We start from the raw sequence: 19277 nt of genomic DNA on the forward strand, positions 1-19277 counted from the left end.
CCAAGCAGGGGCAGACTAAGTATGGGAGGTATGTGTAGTAAGTGTTGGCCAGGCAAGCCAGTGTTACTCCTCAAGCTAATGTTCTCTCTCTAGCTTCAACAGTACAATCTCAGAGCAGTTCTTGTATTGACAACGGAGGCTGGCAGATGAGAGGAGACACTTCAAGAAGCAATGGTCTTACTCTGTCCCCACCCCCTCCAGCCACCTGCAGACTGGAGGCCACAAGTCCTCTGCCTTAGCAGAGAAAAACACCTACACACAGAGATTTTATCTTCTCCAGGGGACAGGTGGTTACTTGAAGGAACACAGAGGCCAGACACCAGGCTAACAGCTATTTTTATTCCCTAGGAACAAAATGCATGAAGAGGAAACTCCCACAGGAAATAGTTGCAGATGACAGAATGACACCAGGGTGGCTTAGCTTAGGCATTTAGAGGATAGCACACTGCATAAGGGGTCCTGGTGAGGGCTGTCTCTTAAGTACCGCCTGAAGAGGGTGTGGGTTGATGTGGAACCCCCCCTCCCCTCTATACAACTAGATGAACATAACTGTCTATGCCCAAGGACACCAAAGTCTCCCTCTCAAGAATCGAGGTAGGTAAGAATGAGAGGGGACTTGAGTATTACAGAGAACCTGAAAGACCACAGGGGCTCACAATGGCTGGAGATAACCCAGGTTGACATGATAGTGAAGGAATCACTAGAGGGCCAAGGACTTAATGCTTAATGCTTGAGCTGGTCAATCCTGCCAAATCAGGTCCTGGGGCAGTTGTAAGAAATCCTGTTCCTATTCACCCCAAAGAACCCTGGTCACTTAATCAAAAGCCACCCTTTTCTTAGTGTATTTATTTCCCTACATGTGATGTGATTCTGTACCCTGCAAACCTGATCCTAAGAGAAGATTGGCAAGGATTAAGGAAAAACTGTCGTCCTTGCAAGCAGCAGCTTTGGTGGAGATGAACTTTAAAAATCAAGGTCCTTTGCTGTGGGCTATGCCCACCTCTGCTGCAGAACACATGTCGTGACTGTCTCTGCACTATAGAATGGCCTCTGGCTGCTCTGCAGTGAAGGCAGCTGAGCTCCGTCACAGCTCACAGGGAGGTCTCCTGGACGACGTAGGTGGGGCTGCATGGCTGGTGGACAAGGCCGTCTTCAGCCGTCCTCTCTCTGTCTCTGCTGTCCTGCAGCGCTCCATTCCCCATCTTCTCTGGAAACAGGTTGGAGACCCCCGGGATGTCCTGGGGAACACAGCAGAGGTGAGGGTGGGCAAGGAACCCCGGGGATGTCCTGGGGAACACAGCAGAAGTGAGGCAGTACACTTCAGACCCTCCCAGGGAGCCAGGTGATCAGAGCAGGCACAACCAATGGTAGGATGGCTACAGGACAGCAGGTCTCACCTGGCTGTGGCTTCTCCAGCAAAGCCTCTTCTGGCAGGACAAGGGAACGAGTGCGAGGAGCTTTGGCAACACAGGGTAAATTGTCCCGGGGTTCAGGGGCCGGCCCCGCATTCCCCCTGAAGGCAAAGGTGCTTGTCAGTCAGAGTCCTTCAGAGCCCCTCCCTGTACCATGGCCACAGGCCTCCAGGCCGCTCTGATGTCAGCAGGGAAGACTGGCTGTTACTGACATTCAGCATCCCCACAGGCAGGGTCCCACCTCCCCTAGCTTGGAAAGTGCCCCCAGCCCCTCATTTTTCTGTGTGGCAATCCCACGCCCTCACCCGTGAGCAGACTGACAATCAGGCCCACTACAATGACTGTGGTAGAGTTGTGCGCACTGTACCATAAATAGGACAGGGAATAGAAATGCTGCAGTCCTGTGGGCCTGGGATAAGAGAGTAAGGACAGTAAGCAGTGCTTTCACAGGGCATTTTTCAGACACTTTGAGCCACCCACCTACAAAGGCTCAGAACCCAACATAACCCTGTTTACAGCCTGTAATAACCCATGCCTTAGCGCGGTCCCCACAAAACCCCTCAACACGGAGCTACTACCCAAGGAGAAAGAGTGAGCCCCGCCTCACTTGGACAGGGTGGAAGGCATCAGGGTGGTCACAGTGGCGACAGTTAGATTGCTGGGCAGGAAGGAGCTGGATCCGTTAAGGGGCGGAGATGCCGCAGGAGAGCTCATTCCAGTCACTATGCTCCCAATGCCAATCCAGAAGGCCATGGTGAGTCCCGTCAACAGGCCTACAATGGCACCCTGTCCAGAGACACAGTCAACTCGCCCGCTCCAGGCCAACCACACACCTTCACACCCGTCCCCAGGGCTCCTGCTGAAAGTCCCAGCAGCCCAGTGCTATCCACGTGCATATCTGGGGAGCCGGATAACTCACTCACAAGAGGGTTGGCACATGGAAAGAACATCCCAAGGCAGAAGAGTCCCAGCAGTGGCCCTCCAACCATGCCAAAGATGCTGAGTGCTGCCTGGAGAGGATAGGAAAAGAGCAAAGAACGCACAGGCTCAGACCCCAGCGTCCATGCCCAGTCAGGGCAGGAATGGCTGTGAAGAGCACGCTGGGCTTTAACGCTGAGCTCTAGGTCTCTCTGTGCTAACAGTGTCCTAGAAATGACACTATCTACGAGCTTAGGATGCTGGTGAGCTAGCTCAGGGGATAAAGGTGGTTGCGTTAAGGCTGACCCTGAGTTCAATGTCCGGTACCCACATGGCACAAGCAGAGAACCAGCTCCCAAAGCTGCTCTCTCCTCCACTCGGGCACTGACAGACAAGCATCCACATACAAGAAATGAAGAGATGCAATTGCTTTCTTTAGTTTTTTGAGACAGGTTTTAGTTGTTGTTGCCCTGGCCATCCTGGAACTTGCTCTATAGACCAGGCTGGCCTTGAACTTAGAGATGCATTTGTCTCTGCCTTCCAAGGACTGGGATTAAAGGTATATACCACCATGCCCAACTTAAATGCAATAATTCTTTTCTTTTCTTTGGTTTTTGGGTATTTTTGTTTTGTTTTGTTTTTTGTTTTGTTTTTTTCAAGACAGGGTTTCTCTGTGTAGCCCTGGCTGTCCTGAAACTCACTCTGTGGACCAGGCTGGCCTCAAACTCAGAAATCTGCCTGCCTCTGCCTCCCAAGTGCTGAGACTAAAGGCGTGGGCCGCCTAGCGCAATAATTATTTTCAAAAGGCAAATTTTGATCCCTCTCAAAACAGCTCTCTTCTTTTCTTATCTCATACGTATCCCCCCATTCCCTGCCAAGAATTTCTTTCTCTTCTCTAGTCATTACCTGGAGCACTGATCCCAGATGAGAGGAAATATAGGCCATTCCCAGGCAGACTAGCCCATAGGCAAAGGCTGGGGAGAGAGGGGAAGGGATTAACTGATGTGAATAAATGAGACGAGAGGCTACACACCCTTCAGCCAAACTACTTCTGAGACTATCATAGCCCAGCCCGTTCTCAGAGATCCAGACTCAATGTACTGCTCTCTCCAACAAGCAATACACACGGGGCGAAGGTGTGCTCCACGAGGCATGTGCTGAGCTCAGGGCAAACATAATCTACCGAAGACTGATGGCAGTGGTCAGGGTGCATCTCAGAATGAACAAAACTTAGCAGTAATCCTACCGAGGCTTCGAGAGAGGATGATGGCCCGGGTTTCAGTCAACTGAGGGAACCAGGGCTGGATTAGGTCTTCCATTGTGACAGTTGCCAGTGAATTGAATGCAGAGGATATGGTACTGAAAGGGAGGGAAGAGATGAGTTGTGCTAAGTCTGAGAGCCAAAAAAGGCAGGACTCTACAGAGGGCTCAGAAGCATAAAGTTCAGAGAGCAGCGTCCCCATAGCCCGGGCTATCTCAGAGCTTTGAAGGCAAAAACTGATGAAAGCAGAGATTTGATCAAGTAGATGACTGATACTGTCAAACAAAAGCAAGTCTTGGGAGAGGCTAAACTGCCCTGCCACCCAAAACAGAGCGGCACCCTGTCCCAGCATACCCAGTCTACCACGCCTAGTCTACGGCAAGCTGCAGAAAGCAGTACCTGAGCGATCCACTGAAGAGGCAGGCGACGAAGAGCCCAGGCAGCCCGGGCGTGTCTTTCAGGAGGTCCATCACAAAATAGAGGACTAACTGTCAAGCAGAGCAGGGCACACTCAGAGGGAGGGCGCCATGCCTGCCCCCATGCGGAGAGGCCCTAGACATGCCCTTGCCAATCCAAAGCCTGGCGCAGCAGGAAGGGAAGCCAGACATGAAGGCATCTGCCTCCAGGAGGGAGAAAATGGACTCTGAAGAGCAAACTACACAGTCCACCCAGCACTACCTCGGAGGGGCTATGTGGCCTCAGCATGAGGCCTGCCTCACCAAGCCTGGCTCCTGGAAAGTGAGGCTGTTGGGAAGCTGAGGTGAGGACAGACTTGCAACAGTTTCCAGCACAGCATGAGATACACAGTGGGGGGTTGGTATCACTTGGTCTACACCCATCGAATGAGGTGAGCACTGAGTAGATATGTTGAGGACTGGAATCTGACATGCTAGACAGCAGGGACCTCAGGATAGCAAAGAATTAATCATCTATATTTTCTAATTTAGCCACACAGACACTCTGCTAGCGATTGAGACTGGCTTGTCAAGAGCACAGGAAGGAGCGAGAGGCCTTCTCACCTGGTCAGGGGCTGCTTGCTCTTGCTGGGGACTCATGCTGTATTTCTTATAATAGGCAAACATGACCAGACCAATGAGGCAGCTCATGCAGAGGGCCACTTGCTGGCAAGGGAACACTGCATAGCAGGACCTTCAAAGACCAGGGCGGAAAGAGAGAGAGAACATTAACACTCTCACACATGCCCTCCTGAGCCTCCAGAAAGTCCCCAGTAAGGGGTGAGAACCCTGATCCCTGCCCCTTCAGTTCAGGGAGCCCCTTCCCAAGCCCTTGCTCCAGGCCTCCCACCCTGCACTCACAGCACGGCAGCCTTCTCTGAGCGGGAACTGAGGTAGCGCTGCACCTGAGCCTGATTCACTCCATACAAGGAGAGCATCATAAAGACACCTCCAAAGGCCAAAGTCCAGAAAGTATGACGCACAAAGGGGTCGGGATCCAGCCTGCAACAAACACTACCTGTCACTGCCACAGCCAAGATGCCTATCTTTCTGGTGAGAGAGGTCAGTGAAGGGTAGAACAGAGAATGACATAAGGCAAGGAGCCAGGAAGCTGCAGAGAAGATCCCATTTCTCCAAGCCTAGCCTCATCTCACGTATGCATCCAGGCAATGCCCAGGCCTTGTGTAACACCAGCCAGGCACCCACCCGGCACCTTTCTCTCCCTGTTTGGTATCACCAGGTTTCTCTCTGCGTACTAAAAAAGACCTGAGACCAGGCTCTGCAGACCCAAGGTGCAGACACCAGACAGGGGAAGCAGATACTTACTCAATTCCGGAGATGAGGCCATGCTGGGAAGCCACATCCCATACATGCCCCAAGCCACCCACTCTGGCTGCTCCTACAATGATAACCACCAGCTGCCCTAGGAACATGACCAGTGTTTGGAACACGTCTGTCCAGATGACAGCCTTCAGCCCACCCTGCAGGGAAAACGCAGCACATCTGTCACAAACGTCCACTCAGCCAGAAGGGTGGACATTACAGTACCCCGAAAGCCCCTGAACCATCCCTGAAACAGTGGAGTGAGAATCCTACTGTCTACTTTCACAGCGCCCACTCCACCCCGCCCTCCCCAGAACTCCGTCCCACCTCCTGTCTGTCTAGGCTGTCCCTTGTCTTCCTTCTCCCATCTCCCTGCCATTACCCCAGGAATTACTGAAATTACCAGTGCAGTGTAGATGTTGCAGACAATTCCTAGGGCCAGCACTGACAGCCATAGATCAAATCCAGTCACTGGAAACAGAAAGTCACACTCCTATCTGTGTAAGTTCTTCTGGAGGAGCTCTGGTAAGGGAAGCTACTAGAGAGACAGCTCTTTAATCCCAGCATTCACCGGGACAGAGACATGTGGATCTCTGGGAGTCTAGCCTGGTCTGTATAGCAGGGTGCCAGGACAGCTAAGGCTACATAGAGAGCTTGTCTCAAAAACAAACAAACAAACAAGCACTCATCTATAAAAGAAGCACCATTAAAGATGAAATAAATCATTCTTCAGCATAAGGAAAAGCCTTCTCAGAGCGCCACTGAAATGCTGAGAAGCAGCTCAGGTGTGGCATGGCAGTGTCTGATCAGCTTTTGATGGAGGTGAACCACGTCTACTTCTCCCTGTGCTAGAGACTGAGCCAAGAGACCAGTCAATGGGTCAACTCTCAAGGTCAGATTATGTGCTGCACTCTACCCTCTGTCTGCCCTTCCTAAAGGCCAGACGTCAGGGACTAGGACTCCTCACCTGCATTGAGGGCCAAGGATGGTGCATAGAGAGCAACTCCCATGTAGATCACCTGTGGGCCGTGGGAAAGGGTGTGAAGGAGAGAAGAGAAGCAGGTGGAAAGAGCACCCCAAGGCTTCCTTCACCTGGGCTCACTTCCCTCACTTCACTCAGACCCCAGCCTGCCATACTGTCACACCCATAGTGGAGAGGCCGCCATCAGGGACTTGCCCACATTGTATTTTTTTTTTCCAGAGCTGAGGACTGAACCCAGCGCCTTGTGTTTGCTAGGCAAGTGCTCTACCACTGAGCTAAATTCCCAACCCCCACATGGTCACTCATAGGAATTTCAACCCGGTCAGTATGAGAGCAGGAAGGGCCCCACCCACTTCTGAAGGCCAGAGTTCAGCTCCCCTTCTGCCCCAGGCTCAGTTTCCATTACATTCTACTTACCATCTGAAAGATGAAGGTCACAGTCCCACAGATTCGAACTGCTTTATTGAAGCGGAGCTCTAAGTACTAGAGAGTACAAAAAATTTATGTATTTTTTAAGGCACGGTATTTCTGGATTCTAGCCCTCATAATATATAACCTCTTTCCTCAAGAGGCCTTCTAACACAAGGGAACGGATGTATAAAACATATACTCTGGACTCCCAAGCCTGGTGCTTCCCTGCCCCTCCCCCAGCTTAACTCCTGGGAAGAACTGAGAAAATCTTTAGGTGAATAATTAAAGGTCCAGGGCCACAGCCCTCCCTTGCGTACCTTACCCCCTTCTCCATCCCTGTGCCGGGAAGTCACTCTTTTCTGCTCACCTCATAGGCGCTGGTCAGATGCAGGCGGTAGAAGACAGGGATGAAGATGTGAGCAGGGATGAGGAGCCCCAGGAAGTAGGAGCACCCCAGGAACCAATACTGGGTTCCAAATCGGTAGATCTCTGCTGGTGCCCCCAGAATGGCCACGGCTGACTGGAAGGTGGCCAGCAAGGACAGTGCCACAGGAAGGCAGCCCATTTTGCGGTCTGCCATCAGCAGTTCACCAACAGTATGGCGGCCCCAGCCTCGGCAAGCGTGATAGAGCCCAATGACAAGGGAGAGAACCAGCAACAGGCCAAATACCACATAGTCCACAACGGAGAAGGTGGAGATGGCCCTGCTGGGGTCTGAGGTTGTGTGGAAGGGAGCTGCAGTGCTCGCCACGCTCATCCTCACAGTGCCTGTGCTTTGCAGCGCCTTGTGCTCCTGAGCTGTCAGGTACGCGGTTCCTCCTCAGTCTCTCAGCATTCCGCTTCCACACAGTGACATGGTCCAGGGGCGGCTGTAAGGATTTATCTCTCACTCAAGGGTGCCCACCCACAAGTTTTGGACGTGTCATGGCCAGAGGCAGACCAGCCAGCCACCAGTGGTGAAGGCCTAGAAGGTGTGAGGTGGTTTGTGAGATAGATGTGAGGGAGGGAGCAGCGGGGCTGAGGCAGACAGCAGACAGCAACTTGGCCAGGACCTTTGGGTGTGCAGCCATGAAATTTGAGACGTTTTTTGGGTCTCCACCCAAGCAGTAAAATAAAAATCAACTCTATCCTAATTTTCTCGATATAACCTCCTGCTTCCATTTGCAGGCACAGACCCAGTCACTACAATGCACTGAGCCAGCAGAGTGCAGCCTGGCGCCACAGCCCAGCAGGGAAGAAGTGGAGAGGAATGAGAGCAGGTTTTCTCATCCTCCTGGCCTTAGGTCCACCTCCCCGAGGTGTCATCCTGTCAGCACTGACCAGTGAGCCCACCTAACAGTCTCAAGGCCCTTTCGGAACATCAGCAGGTCAGGCACTCTGTGCCCTTCTCTACCTTTTGGGATTAAAAGCATGTGCCACCACTACCCCTTCCTTCCTTCCTTCCTTTCTTTCGTTCATGGATTTTTTTTTTGTTTTTGTTTTTGTTTTTTGGTGTTTTGAGACAGTCCTGGAACTCACTTTGTAGACCAGGCTGGCCTCAAACTCAGAAATCTGCCTGCCTCTGCCTCCCAAGTGCTGGGATTAAAGGTGTGCTCCACCACCACCCGGCTACCCCTTTCTTAATAGGCCCAATATCACTAGAGAAACCCTACCACTCTACCTCAGTTGCTTGACACAGCAGTCAAGAACTGATCTGGTCAATGTGGTAGGATTCAAAAGTAAGACAGACAGGAGTCTGTGTTTAGTGCTTAATAGTAGTTACTCTTGTAGAAGACCCAGGTTCTAGTCCCACCAACCACATGGCAGCCCACAATCATCTGTAACTCCAATTCTAGGGGTCTGATGCCCTCTTATGGCCTCTGTGGTATCAGGCACACATGTGGTGCACAAATATACATGCAGACAAAACACCCATATACACAAACAACCTTTAAAAATAGCAACAGACAAGGTAATGGAGCTGAAAAGCAGGCAAAAGATTCAAAGTTAGGATTTCATGGCCTCTGGAAAAAAGATAGTCAGAGAGAGTGGCAAGGTGACCAGCAGCAGAGAGTGAGCTACCCCATCCTGCTGGGACCAGACCCGTACCTGGAGAAGCAATGCCAGTTCCGAGGCAGAGCTGCCTGGGGCAGGACAGAGGCATCGGCTCTGTGAGTAGCAGAAGAGAGATCAAGGTGTGGCGTCAGAGGAAAGCACACATACTGTTTGTTCTGGGCTCATCTTGGAACCAAGCGCTGCGCCCTAAACAGCCTTATCACCCTGTGTCTCCCAACTCAACCCCACCACTGCCAGACGGAGAACAGAGTTCACACTGGACAGCATTCCTAGCTGGATTAGGCTCTCAGCCTAAATCGCTCTGGGCACCCCGTGTGCTCTACAGAGTTAGAAAGGAGTTAGTTGCCTAGAGAAGACTGAAAGTTACTTTTCTAACTCTGCACACACAGAAACACCAGAGCTCTAAGAATATGCCACAATCCTTAAATCATTTAGAGCCTTTTCATTTCACACAGAAGCATAAAAGACCCAGTCCACTCAAGTTATGATTTTTCCGTGTGTGTGTGTGTGTGTGTGTGTGTGTGTGCACTCATGAGCATGTAGAAGCTATAGGATGCCATCAGGTATCTTCCAGGGAGTGTTTCCCAAGCTCACAGAGATCTACAGGCAACCACCACACCTTGGTCTTCATACTTTGGGGGCAAGCCTAGTGAACTATCTCCTCGGGTTCTCAAAGAACCCTTCTAAAAGCACCCAGGCCTAGGGTCTCCCCATCCAATCTACACTTGTCCAATCTGGTCTTGTCTGGAGAATCAGTCCCCTAGAAGGACTCATTGGCATGAAGGGGACATGAGAGAATGCTGTGCATTTAGAGAGCCTAACATGATGACAGTTAACATTCTCTGAATACCTACCACGTGAGCCAGCAGTAAGGAAAGTGCCTTACTGACTCTAGTTCACAAATTCTCCCCTTCAGAGATATCAGCCACACCCTGGATCCTATCTAGCACCCCGCCCCAGGCACTAAATTTCTAGCTTGTGCAGCCTAAGGTAGGATGGCACAAACCAATCTTCCTAAATAAACTACATAGCTTCCTAAATAGCTCTACATCATATCTACTGTGGATTACTACATTTTGAGACCCCACCCTTCCAAACCTAAACACCACCTCTCTAAGGCCTATAAGCATATACAACTTCCTTTGTTTTGTGTATTGGTTGCTATAGAATCTTTTTTTTTTCTAGGTTTTTTGAGACAGGGTTTCTCTGTGTAGCCCTGGCTGTCCTGGAACTCACTCTGTAGACCAGGCTGGCCTCAAACTCAGAAATCTATCTGCCTCTGCCTCCCAAGTGCTGGGATTAAAGGCCACCACTGCCGGACCTGCTGCAGAATCTTCTATCCCAACCTCCTGTGTAAGAACGCAGGGTATTTCACCTGAAGTCTATCTCAGAGCCTCTACAAAACCTGTAAAGAGTCTTTCTCTTTTGTTTTTTGAGACACCTTGGCTGTCCCAGAACCACAATGTAGCCTATGCTGGCCTTAAACTCTAGGCTTACACCACCACACATAGGGAGAATATCTTATAGGGGCTGAAGAGATGGCTCAGGGGTTCAAAGAGTTGTGGCTGCTCTGTGGAGGACTCAAGAGTGGTTCCAAACATCTACGATCGGCTTGAAGCCACCTGTACCTGCAGCTCTCCCACTGCTGCCCTCCCACACCAGCACTCACATGCACAGACACATAACAATAAAAAGGAATTTTTCAGATCATTCACCAGTGGTCCAACCTCACTAGTCCCAAGACTAAGAAAGGAGCAGAGTGCTAACTGTGGTCAGTCATTCGTGGAGCAGTGTAGATTCCAATGAATCTAGTGACAGATGAATACATCCTGCCCACCAGGAGGTAGGGTGTCTTCTGAACTGTATTCAAACACACTTGGGCACATATTACCTAGTTGGCAAGGTACGGTTCCCACAGACTAAACCTGAACTATAAGCCTCACAGGACAAAGAAAAAGTCTGAACTTGGGCCACATGTTCTACTGTGTCTAGATCAAGGATTCTAAGGGGCACTCTGGTTTTATCTAAAGATGCCCCAGGCCTTTGTATATTGCAACACCTTGAGTTTCTTTCTCTCTTTGGCAAGCTGTCACTGTTATGGGAAGATGAGGAGGACAGACAAGGGCAGTGACACACACCTTTCTGTCTTTTCTTTTTCTTTTCTTTTTTTGGTTTTTTTCCGAGACAGGGTTTCTCTGTGTAGCCCTGCTGTCCTGGAACTCACTCTGTAGACCAGGCTGGCCTTGAACTCAGAAATCTGCCTGTCTCTGCATCCCAAATGCTGGGATTAAAGGCGTGTGCAACCAACGCCGGCTGACACAAACCTTTAATCTCAGCACTTGGAGGCAGAGCAGGGGATCTCAAGTTCAAGCCAGTCTGGTCTACAAAGTAAATACCAGGACAGCCAGGTCTGCACAGAGAAACTGTCTTGAAAAAAACAAAACAAGCCAGGTAGTGGTATTGGTGGCACACGCCTTTAGTCCCAGCACTTGGGAGGTAAAGGCAGGCCATTTCTGAGTTCGAGGCCAGCCTGGTCTACAAAGTGAGTTCCAGGACAGCCAGGGCTACACAGAGAAACCCTGTCTTGAAAATAACAAAAAACAAACCAAAACAAAAAAGAAAAAAAGAACTTCTATAGACCAACCCTAGCACACAGGGGGCAGAAAAAGTGGATTTCTATATGAGTTCCAGACCAACCAAAGCTACAGGGTGTCAAGATAAAAATACCAAGTGGTCCAGTAGGCCCAATACCAATTGGGTTCCTCTGCTTCTGGAGTTTCCTGATTAATTATCTGCATTGAGGAACCAAGAAGTAGAGGAAGAGGAGGTAAGCAGCCAGGAAAACACCAATCCAGTAGCAACACGACCTTCATTTCATATGGTCCAATTCTAGGAAAAGAACAGTGGCTTTCTAAAAACTCCATTTATTCACACCAACAGACATGTCTTTTAAAAAGGTCTCACATTGCACTGGATTTATCTGCAATTAAAGGTATTAAGGTTTGTGGGTTTATTTCTTGTAGTACTGGGGACAAGCACTAGGAAAGCACAGAGTTAAATCCTCACCCTCTTCCCCCTTTAAAATATAAGGGAACACCTGCAGGGCCAACTGCCACCAATGTCTAGGGCTTAAAATTCCTCAAGAACTGAATGGCCTTTCTCACTAAAACAAGATATCCCGGCAGCTAGAAGTATTGATATATGTAAATTCAGGATTCCAGGCAGATACCTGGAGCCTGTAGAAAGGAAGTATAGGCAGGTTAGCTGAGACGAGCTCTAAAGGTCTTTATTTACCTTTTGAGGAGCAGTCACCCAGGGCAATAGCTGTCCCCTTAGGTGTGATGGGTCTCTCTCCCAGCGCCCTTCCAGTCAGCACTGCTGCCACTCTGCGGAAGCGCTACCTTGCCTGGCGTCGGTGGTTCGGCCAGGGCTACCAAAGTTCCTTCGTTCTTTCTGAAACCAGCATTGCTTTTTCGCCCCCCCTGGCAAGGCGAAGAACACGAGTTAAGGAGGCGTCTTTCCCGCTCCGCGTCCTTGCCCGGGCTGCGGAACACTACGCAACATTAAGGTGAAGGGTTCCCAGGCTCGTGTCCTCTTGCCAGCGTTTGCCCTTCGCCCTCCATCACCCTTACCCTCTCCCGGCTCGGCTTTCCCCTTCTCTCCACACCTGGCGAACCCACGACTTTGCGCTAGTATTTAAGACCTTCGCCAAAGCCCACGCGGAGAGGCTCGCCCCATCCCGCCCCTCCCAGTCCCGCCTCTCCCGCCCCGACTTCACCGGCCCGGCCCACCTTCGAGATCTCCGCACGTGGGTAGCCGGCCCGCAGGCCAGCCCGGCCCGGCTCGCAGCTCGGGGCTTGGTGACAGCGGGACCCCGCCCCCCGCCCGCCCGGATCGCCGCGCCGCCATATTTACTAAGGGCGGATGGAGCTGCACGGGCGTCCGCACCGGGCTGAGGGAACATGCAGTAGCTCAAGGCAACTAAGCGCTAACTGGACAAGCCAGCGCTCCAGGGAGAATGGAGAGATGGTGGGTCTGTCCACCACGAGCAAGCGCAGGACAAGAGCTCAGCATTCCGCGAGCAGCCCGAACACACAGGCAAAGCACTCTACGGCGCGTGCAGGGGGCGGGTTAGGCCACGCCCCAGAGTGACAGGCTTTGGAAGCCAAGCCTCGCCTCCAGGCGGAGGCGGGACACGCTGGGGGCGGAGCCTCGCGCGCAGCTCTCGCGAGCTGTCAAGAAGGTGGAAAGCAGTGGAAAATGGCGTCTCGGGAGTCAGGCAGTTCTGTGAGCCCTATACCTTGGGCGGCTGCGCTGCTCCTGGTTCTGGGCATGGAAAGGGCCCTGGCTCTACCTGAGGTACAGAAGAAAGTCTGAGATCTGGCTGAAGAAGGTTGCTGGTCGTCAGCCTGGAGTCGAGCTCGCCCACCGGTGTCTGTCCCTTTGGCCAGCCCGAAGCTCAGATTTTGTTCCTGAATCCTCCCCTTGCTCTGTGCCTGCGGGGATCGTGCTCCCGAGTACTCACGCAGTGCTGGCCACTAGCACCTTCGCCCTGCCCACAATCAGAGACCTTTGAGATTTGATCTCTTTGCTTTTGAATAGCTTTAGATTGTTCTTCCCACTCCAGAGGCCCATGGTTCCTCTGCCAGATATCCTTGCACGAATGCTGTGCGAGGTGCAACGGCACGCCTATATATTGTGATGGTTGAGTACGCTGTGTACCTGCAGCCCTTTAACACTTGCCAAACCATGCCTGTCAAGTGGAGAAGTCTCCGGAGAGGACATAATATAGTCAAGAAATGATTCTCAAACATGAGGATCCTCTCTCGCCATTTGTACAGTGCGCTGATTTGGTGCGGGGTTGTCAGGGGAAAAAACGGGTTCTGTTTATAAAAGGCAACTTTCCGCTTTGCATTATGGGAATTCTGGACCGGCTACTGACATCCTTGATCCTTGTTTGTTCTTTTTTTTCTTTCTGGAGTCTTAATCAGGTTTCTTTCTCTTCTGCAGATATGCACTTGGTGTCCGGGAGGTGTACACAATTTGTCCAGAGTAGCTGCTTACTGTGAGGATACATCGAAGCTAATGCAGGCCCGGTGCTGCCTGAGTCAGAAGGGCACCATCTTGGGGTGAGGGAGGAGAAGACATTCTTGGATATTCAAACAGAGTTCCCAGACTGGAGTCTACAGACTTATTGCCTAGCAGGCTTTGGGGATAAATATTAGTACCTAAGTGGAGACATTTAATGCTCGATTCTAAAACGTTTAAGTTTGATGTAGTATTTTTCGATAGGTAAATGATCTTCTGGTTTTTTGCCTGGATGACAACTCATAGTTTTTGCCATTTTATAGGCTTTTGTGGCATCATTTAAAAATAGTTTTATTATTATTAAGTCTTTGTATTATTATTTTTACTAAAATACACTTAAATGATTCATTTAATTTTTGTTTTTAATTGTGTGACTGTCTGTCTGTCTGTCTGTCTGGGTACACACACTTGAGTGCAGGTGCTGGAAAAATCCAGAGGCCTTGGAGCCTCCTGGAGCTGGAATGATAGGTGGTTGTGAGATACCCAGTGTGGGTTCTGGGCACTGGACTCAGGTCTTTTGCAGGAGCAATACTCGCTCTTACCTGCTAGGCCATCTTTCCAGGCTTAATTTTTTTTTTTTCCTATCTTCTTCTTCTTGTTGTTCTGGGTACTAGGGAATGAACCTAGGTCCTTGTGCAAGCTACCTTTTTTGGATTCACTTTTTTGGATTCCTTTTGTTTTCTTTGAGACAGAGTCTTGCTATATAGCCCTGCCTATCTTGATAGTATGTAGAACAGGTTGGCCTCAAACTCCTGCCATTCCTGTTACAGCCTCCCAAGTCCTGGGATTACAGTAGTGAGCATCACAGCGGTCTCTTTTCAGTATTTTGACACATGATCTCACTAAATTGCCCACACTAACCATGAACCTGTGGTCCTCCTGCCTCAGCTTCCTGAGCAGCTGGGATTACAGGCTTGCCATATGCTAAGTTATATATTTTATAATGTTATGATTTTTATAGTTTGTAGGCACTCAGTAAATGAAAAAATGTGTTGAAGTCCTTTTTGTGTGTTTGTTTATTGTTGGTTTTTTTTTTTTAGTTAATTAATTTATTAAGTATACAGTGTTCTCCTTGCATGTGTGCCTGCTTGCCACAAGAGGACACCAGATTTCATAGATAGCTATGAGACACCATGTGGTTGCTGGGAATTAAACTCAGGACCTTTGGAAGAGCAGCCAGTACTCTTAACCTCTGAGCCAACTTTCTAGCCCCCTTGGTTGGTTTTTCAAGAGGATTTTTTGGTGTAGCCTTAGCTGTCCTGGAACTGCTTCTGTAAACTAGTCTGGCTTCAAACTCAGAGATCTGCCTGCCTCTGCCTCCCAAATGCCAGGATTAAAAGTGTGTACCACCTGGCGTGGAGGCTTTAAATCCTTAATGTATAGATATTTACAATTACCTGTGATAGAAAATCTACTTGGGAAAAACTTAAGTGACTGGCTTTTATTTTTTCTTTCACTTAAAACCTCTGTGTCTGGGTCTGGTGTGCATTTGTAATTTCAGTACCTGGGGAGTATCAAGAGTTCAAGGTAACCATCAGCTACTTAGTGAATTTGAGGCTAGCTTGGGTTACATTGAGACCTTGTCTCAAAAAGAAATGATCCCTGGGGATGGTGATTATTATCTCTAATCCCAGCATTTGAGAAGCTGAGGCAGGAGGATTGTCACTAGGTTAAGACTGACATAGACTCAAAATTGGCCTGGTGTGGTGTCACACACCTTTGATCCCAGCACTTAGGGGCAGAGGGAGGCAGCTCTCTGAATTTGAGCCTAGATTTGTCTACAAAGTGAATTCCAAGACAGTCAGGGCTACACAGAGAAACCCTCTCTCAAAAAACCAAAACAAAATCTCAGACTTTGGCTTGGTGATAGGACCTGTCTGAAATGCACAAGGCCCTGGATTCAATCTCTATCAACAATAACTTATGAATATAAGAATTTCAGTATGAGACCTGTTAATCCTGGAGGAAAAAAACCCACAAGGTTTCTTCCAGTATTTGCACAATGCATATCTATACTGATTAGAGCTCTGTGACCCAGGGCTGGAGAGATGGCTCAGCAGTTAAGAGCACTGATTGCTCTTCCAGAGGTCCTAAGTTCAATTCCCAGCAACCACATGGTAGCTCACAACCATCTGTAATGGGATCTGATGCCCTCTTCTGGTGTGTCTGAAGACAGCTACAGTGTACTCATATAAATAAAATAAATAAATATTAAAAACAAAAAAATGTGTAACCCAATAGAAGTTCCTGTTGCTGATTGAAATGCTACATATCTGTACTGATTAGCACAGGATCCATGGTTTATGTGTTTGAAGTGTTGCTTTCTTTTTTTGTTGTTGTTTTTTGGTTGTTCCCCACCCCTCCACAGGGTTTCTCTGTGTAGCCCTGGCTATCCTGGAACTCACACTGTAGACCAGGCTGGCCTCGAACTCAGAAAACTACCTGCCTTTGCCTCCCAAGTGCTGGGATCAAAGGCGTGCGTCACCACCACATGGCTTTTGGGGGGTTTTGGGTTTTTTTTTTTTTTTTTGCTTGTTTGTTTTGTTTGTTTTTTGTTGTTTTGTTTTTTCGATGAAGTATTGCTTTCGAGAATGAACTTGAATTTTAGGTAAATTAAGATGTCTACATGTGGGCTGGAGAGATGGCTCAGCCGTTAAAGACTAGGCTTACAACCATAAAATATAAGATGTCTACATGTAGCCAGGGCTAACTAGATTGGCTAATACATAATTATAATGTCTGCTACCATAGCCTTAATCTTACAGTTCTGAACATAAAGATATTCCATCAATATTAGCTTACATAAGGGATGAAAAAGAAGTGTGGTTAACTCTGATTTCTTTGTTTCTTCAGGCTAGATCTTCAGAACTGTTCTATGAAGGATCCTGGTCCAAACTTTTTACAAGCTTATACTGCTATTATCATGTAAGTGGTTATATATTTTCCTGCCCAAAAGATAATTATGGTGATGGGAAATAACTCTTGAGAAGGTAGATTAATATTAGCATCTAACCTTGTACAACTGAGGATAAGGAATAATCTAAGACAGCAATGTATAAAGGCTAATAGCATGCTTCTCCAAACAGAGTGCTAACTGTGTACTTTGCAGAGACCTTCAAGCAAATCCCCTCAAGGATGATTTGGCCAACACCTTCCGTGGATTTACTCAGCTGCAGACTCTGTGAGTAATGGGAGAGTGCTGAGGGGCTAAGTGCTGCAGACTCTGTGAGTAATGGAATGAGGGAGAGGGTACTGAGGGGCTAAGTGCTCAGCAGCATGAGAGCCGCTATGGTGTGTGTGCGGTGTGAGTGAGAGTGCATATGTGCCTGAGTCAGTTCGTGTGCATGTGTGTTAGGGTGTGAACCCATGGCTTTGTGTGTTGTTGAATGTTTGTTCTACCACCGAGCTACACCCCAACCTCTTCGGCTGTGCATTTATGATCATGTTTATTGTCTTCAGGATACTACCACAAGATGTCCCCTGTCCTGGAGGTCTTAATGCCTGGGACAATGTTACTTCTTTCACGGACAAGCAGATTTGCCAAGGGCAAAAGGACCTTTGCAATAGCACTGGAAGCCCAGGTAGACTTTAGCATGGCCACCTCACTGGGGAGCGCTTTCCTTCTTTCTAAAGGGCAGTTATTCTCTACTTTAGAAGAGTAAAGATGCTAAAGTGCCGTTTTGTCCTGCGCTCTCTATTCCCCTGACAAGGTTTTCTGGTTTTTGGGTTTTTTTTTTTTTTTTGTTTTGGTTTTGGTTTTGTCGAGACAAGGTTTCTCTGTGTAGCCCTGGCTGTCCTGGAACTCACTCTGTAGACCAGGCTGGCCTCGAACTCAGAAATCCGCCTGCCTCTGCCTCCCAGAGTACTGGGATTACAGGCGTGCACGCCACCACCGCCCGGCCCCTGACAAGGTTTTAATTATTATTGTTGTTGTATTCTGATTATTTATTCTTCTAGGTTTTTGTTGTTGTTTTGATACAGACTTTCTCTGTAGAATAGTCTGGCTGCCCTGGACTACTCTGCAGTCTGGGCTGGCCTTAAACTCACAAAGATCTACATGCCTTTGCCTCCCTAGTGCTGGACTTAAAGACCTGCACTATCACCCAATCCGCTTTACTTCTTTTTTGTTGTTGGTTTTTTGTTGTTGTTGGTGGTGGTGGTGGTAATTTGGGTTTTTTTTGGGGGGGGGGGAGGGTTGGGTTTTTGGGTTTTTTGGAGACAGGGTTTCTCTGTGTAGCCCTGGCTGTCCTGGAACTCACTCTGTAGACCAGGCTGGCCTCAAACTCAGAAATTCGCTTGCCTCTGCCTCCCAAGTGCTGGGATTAAAGGCCTGAGCCACCACTCACCACTCAACTTTACTTCTATTGTTTCTTTTTGTTTTGATTTTCTGGGACAGAGTTTCTCTCTGTGTTCTAGCTGGTCTGGAACTTGCTGGCTGTGCACACCGGAACTCACAGAGATCTGCTTGCCCTGCCTCCCAAGTGCTGGAATTTAGGTGTGCACCACCATGCCTGGCTGTTCCCTCTACTTTTGACTTACAAATAATTAAGAATCTAAGCAGATTTGAAAAAAAATACCTAATGAGATCCAGTGATCTCCTCCCATACAAGTGCCAGTCAGGCCCAGCCCTGTTTAGCTTCTGAGCCCGGAGGGAGCTTGGCTCTTCAGGGTAAATGGCCTTACACTCCAGCGACTGTTTTTCTCTGGCTTCCAGAAATGTGTCCTGAGAATGGATCTTGTGCATCTGACGGTCCTGGTCTTTTGCAGTGCGTTTGTGCTGATGGTTTCCATGGATACAAGTGTATGAGGCAGGTGAGGAACTGGACCTTTTAGAAATAAAGGAACGCTTTAGGCAAGAACGTCTCAGAAAGAGATAAAAGATGAGGAACCGGCAGGTAGGAAACAAGGGAAGTGCCCAAATGAGGGGGTGAGTGGCTGAGAGAGAACAGATGTTAAGAGGCCGGGTATCTACACCGCTGTGACTTGTCTGCTTGCTAATCACAGGGCTCATTTTCACTGCTTATGTTCTTTGGGATTCTGGGATCCACCACGCTAGCCATCTCCATTCTACTTTGGGGAACCCAGCGCCGGAAGGCCAAGGCTTCATGAACCACACAAGACTTCCAGCTCACCTGAGTGAGCACCCTGATCTATCGAGTACCGGTCGCGGCGCAGCCAGGAAGATTTACTTCGTTGACAATTACTGGCCAGTGAACAGAACTGCTTAAGGCTGAAGCGGCCATTGATCATGAAAGAAAGTGTCAAATTGCACCACCTCGGGGGTCTCGTGGACTCTGGTTCAGGAGTGGACTAGTACTAATTTGTATTATTGACTACAATAAACACCTTTTCCCCCCCCATCGTTTTAGAGA

At 49.1% G+C, this 19277-nt stretch overlaps 2 protein-coding genes across 4 annotated transcripts; one reads left to right on the forward strand and one right to left on the reverse strand.

The window, feature by feature from the left end:
• Positions 1-319: 319 nt before the first annotated feature.
• On the reverse strand, positions 320-12950 carry Slc5a6 (solute carrier family 5 member 6). 3 transcript variants are annotated; one of them, XM_052186254.1, is made up of 18 exons: positions 12609-12950; positions 12112-12299; positions 8851-8910; positions 7130-7631; positions 6769-6834; positions 6337-6388; positions 5773-5840; positions 5373-5527; positions 4908-5048; positions 4611-4740; positions 3991-4079; positions 3577-3689; positions 3237-3304; positions 2336-2422; positions 2020-2198; positions 1718-1821; positions 1398-1513; positions 320-1238 (listed from the first exon to the last, which is right to left on the reverse strand). In XM_052186254.1, the coding sequence occupies exons 4-18, from the start codon at positions 7517-7519 to the stop codon at positions 1092-1094; spliced, it is 1905 nt and encodes a 634-aa protein (XP_052042214.1). In that variant the 5' UTR covers positions 7520-7631; positions 8851-8910; positions 12112-12299; positions 12609-12950; the 3' UTR covers positions 320-1091. The 3 variants fall into 3 exon arrangements, with proteins under 3 accessions (XP_052042214.1, XP_052042212.1, XP_052042213.1); XM_052186252.1 differs by lacking the exon at positions 8851-8910; XM_052186253.1 differs by lacking the exons at positions 8851-8910; positions 12609-12950 and adding an exon at positions 12450-12529.
• An 82-nt stretch (positions 12951-13032) lies between these two features.
• On the forward strand, positions 13033-19262 carry Atraid (all-trans retinoic acid induced differentiation factor). The gene is made up of 7 exons (XM_052186255.1): positions 13033-13176; positions 13828-13946; positions 16759-16830; positions 17015-17086; positions 17365-17486; positions 18620-18717; positions 18910-19262. Exons 1-7 carry the CDS (start codon positions 13078-13080, stop codon positions 19012-19014), a joined length of 687 nt encoding a protein of 228 aa, XP_052042215.1. The 5' UTR covers positions 13033-13077; the 3' UTR covers positions 19015-19262.
• Positions 19263-19277: the final 15 nt, after the last annotated feature.

This window comes from Apodemus sylvaticus, chromosome 6 (assembly GCF_947179515.1).
Source record: "Apodemus sylvaticus chromosome 6, mApoSyl1.1, whole genome shotgun sequence".
NCBI lineage: Eukaryota > Metazoa > Chordata > Mammalia > Rodentia > Muridae > Apodemus > Apodemus sylvaticus.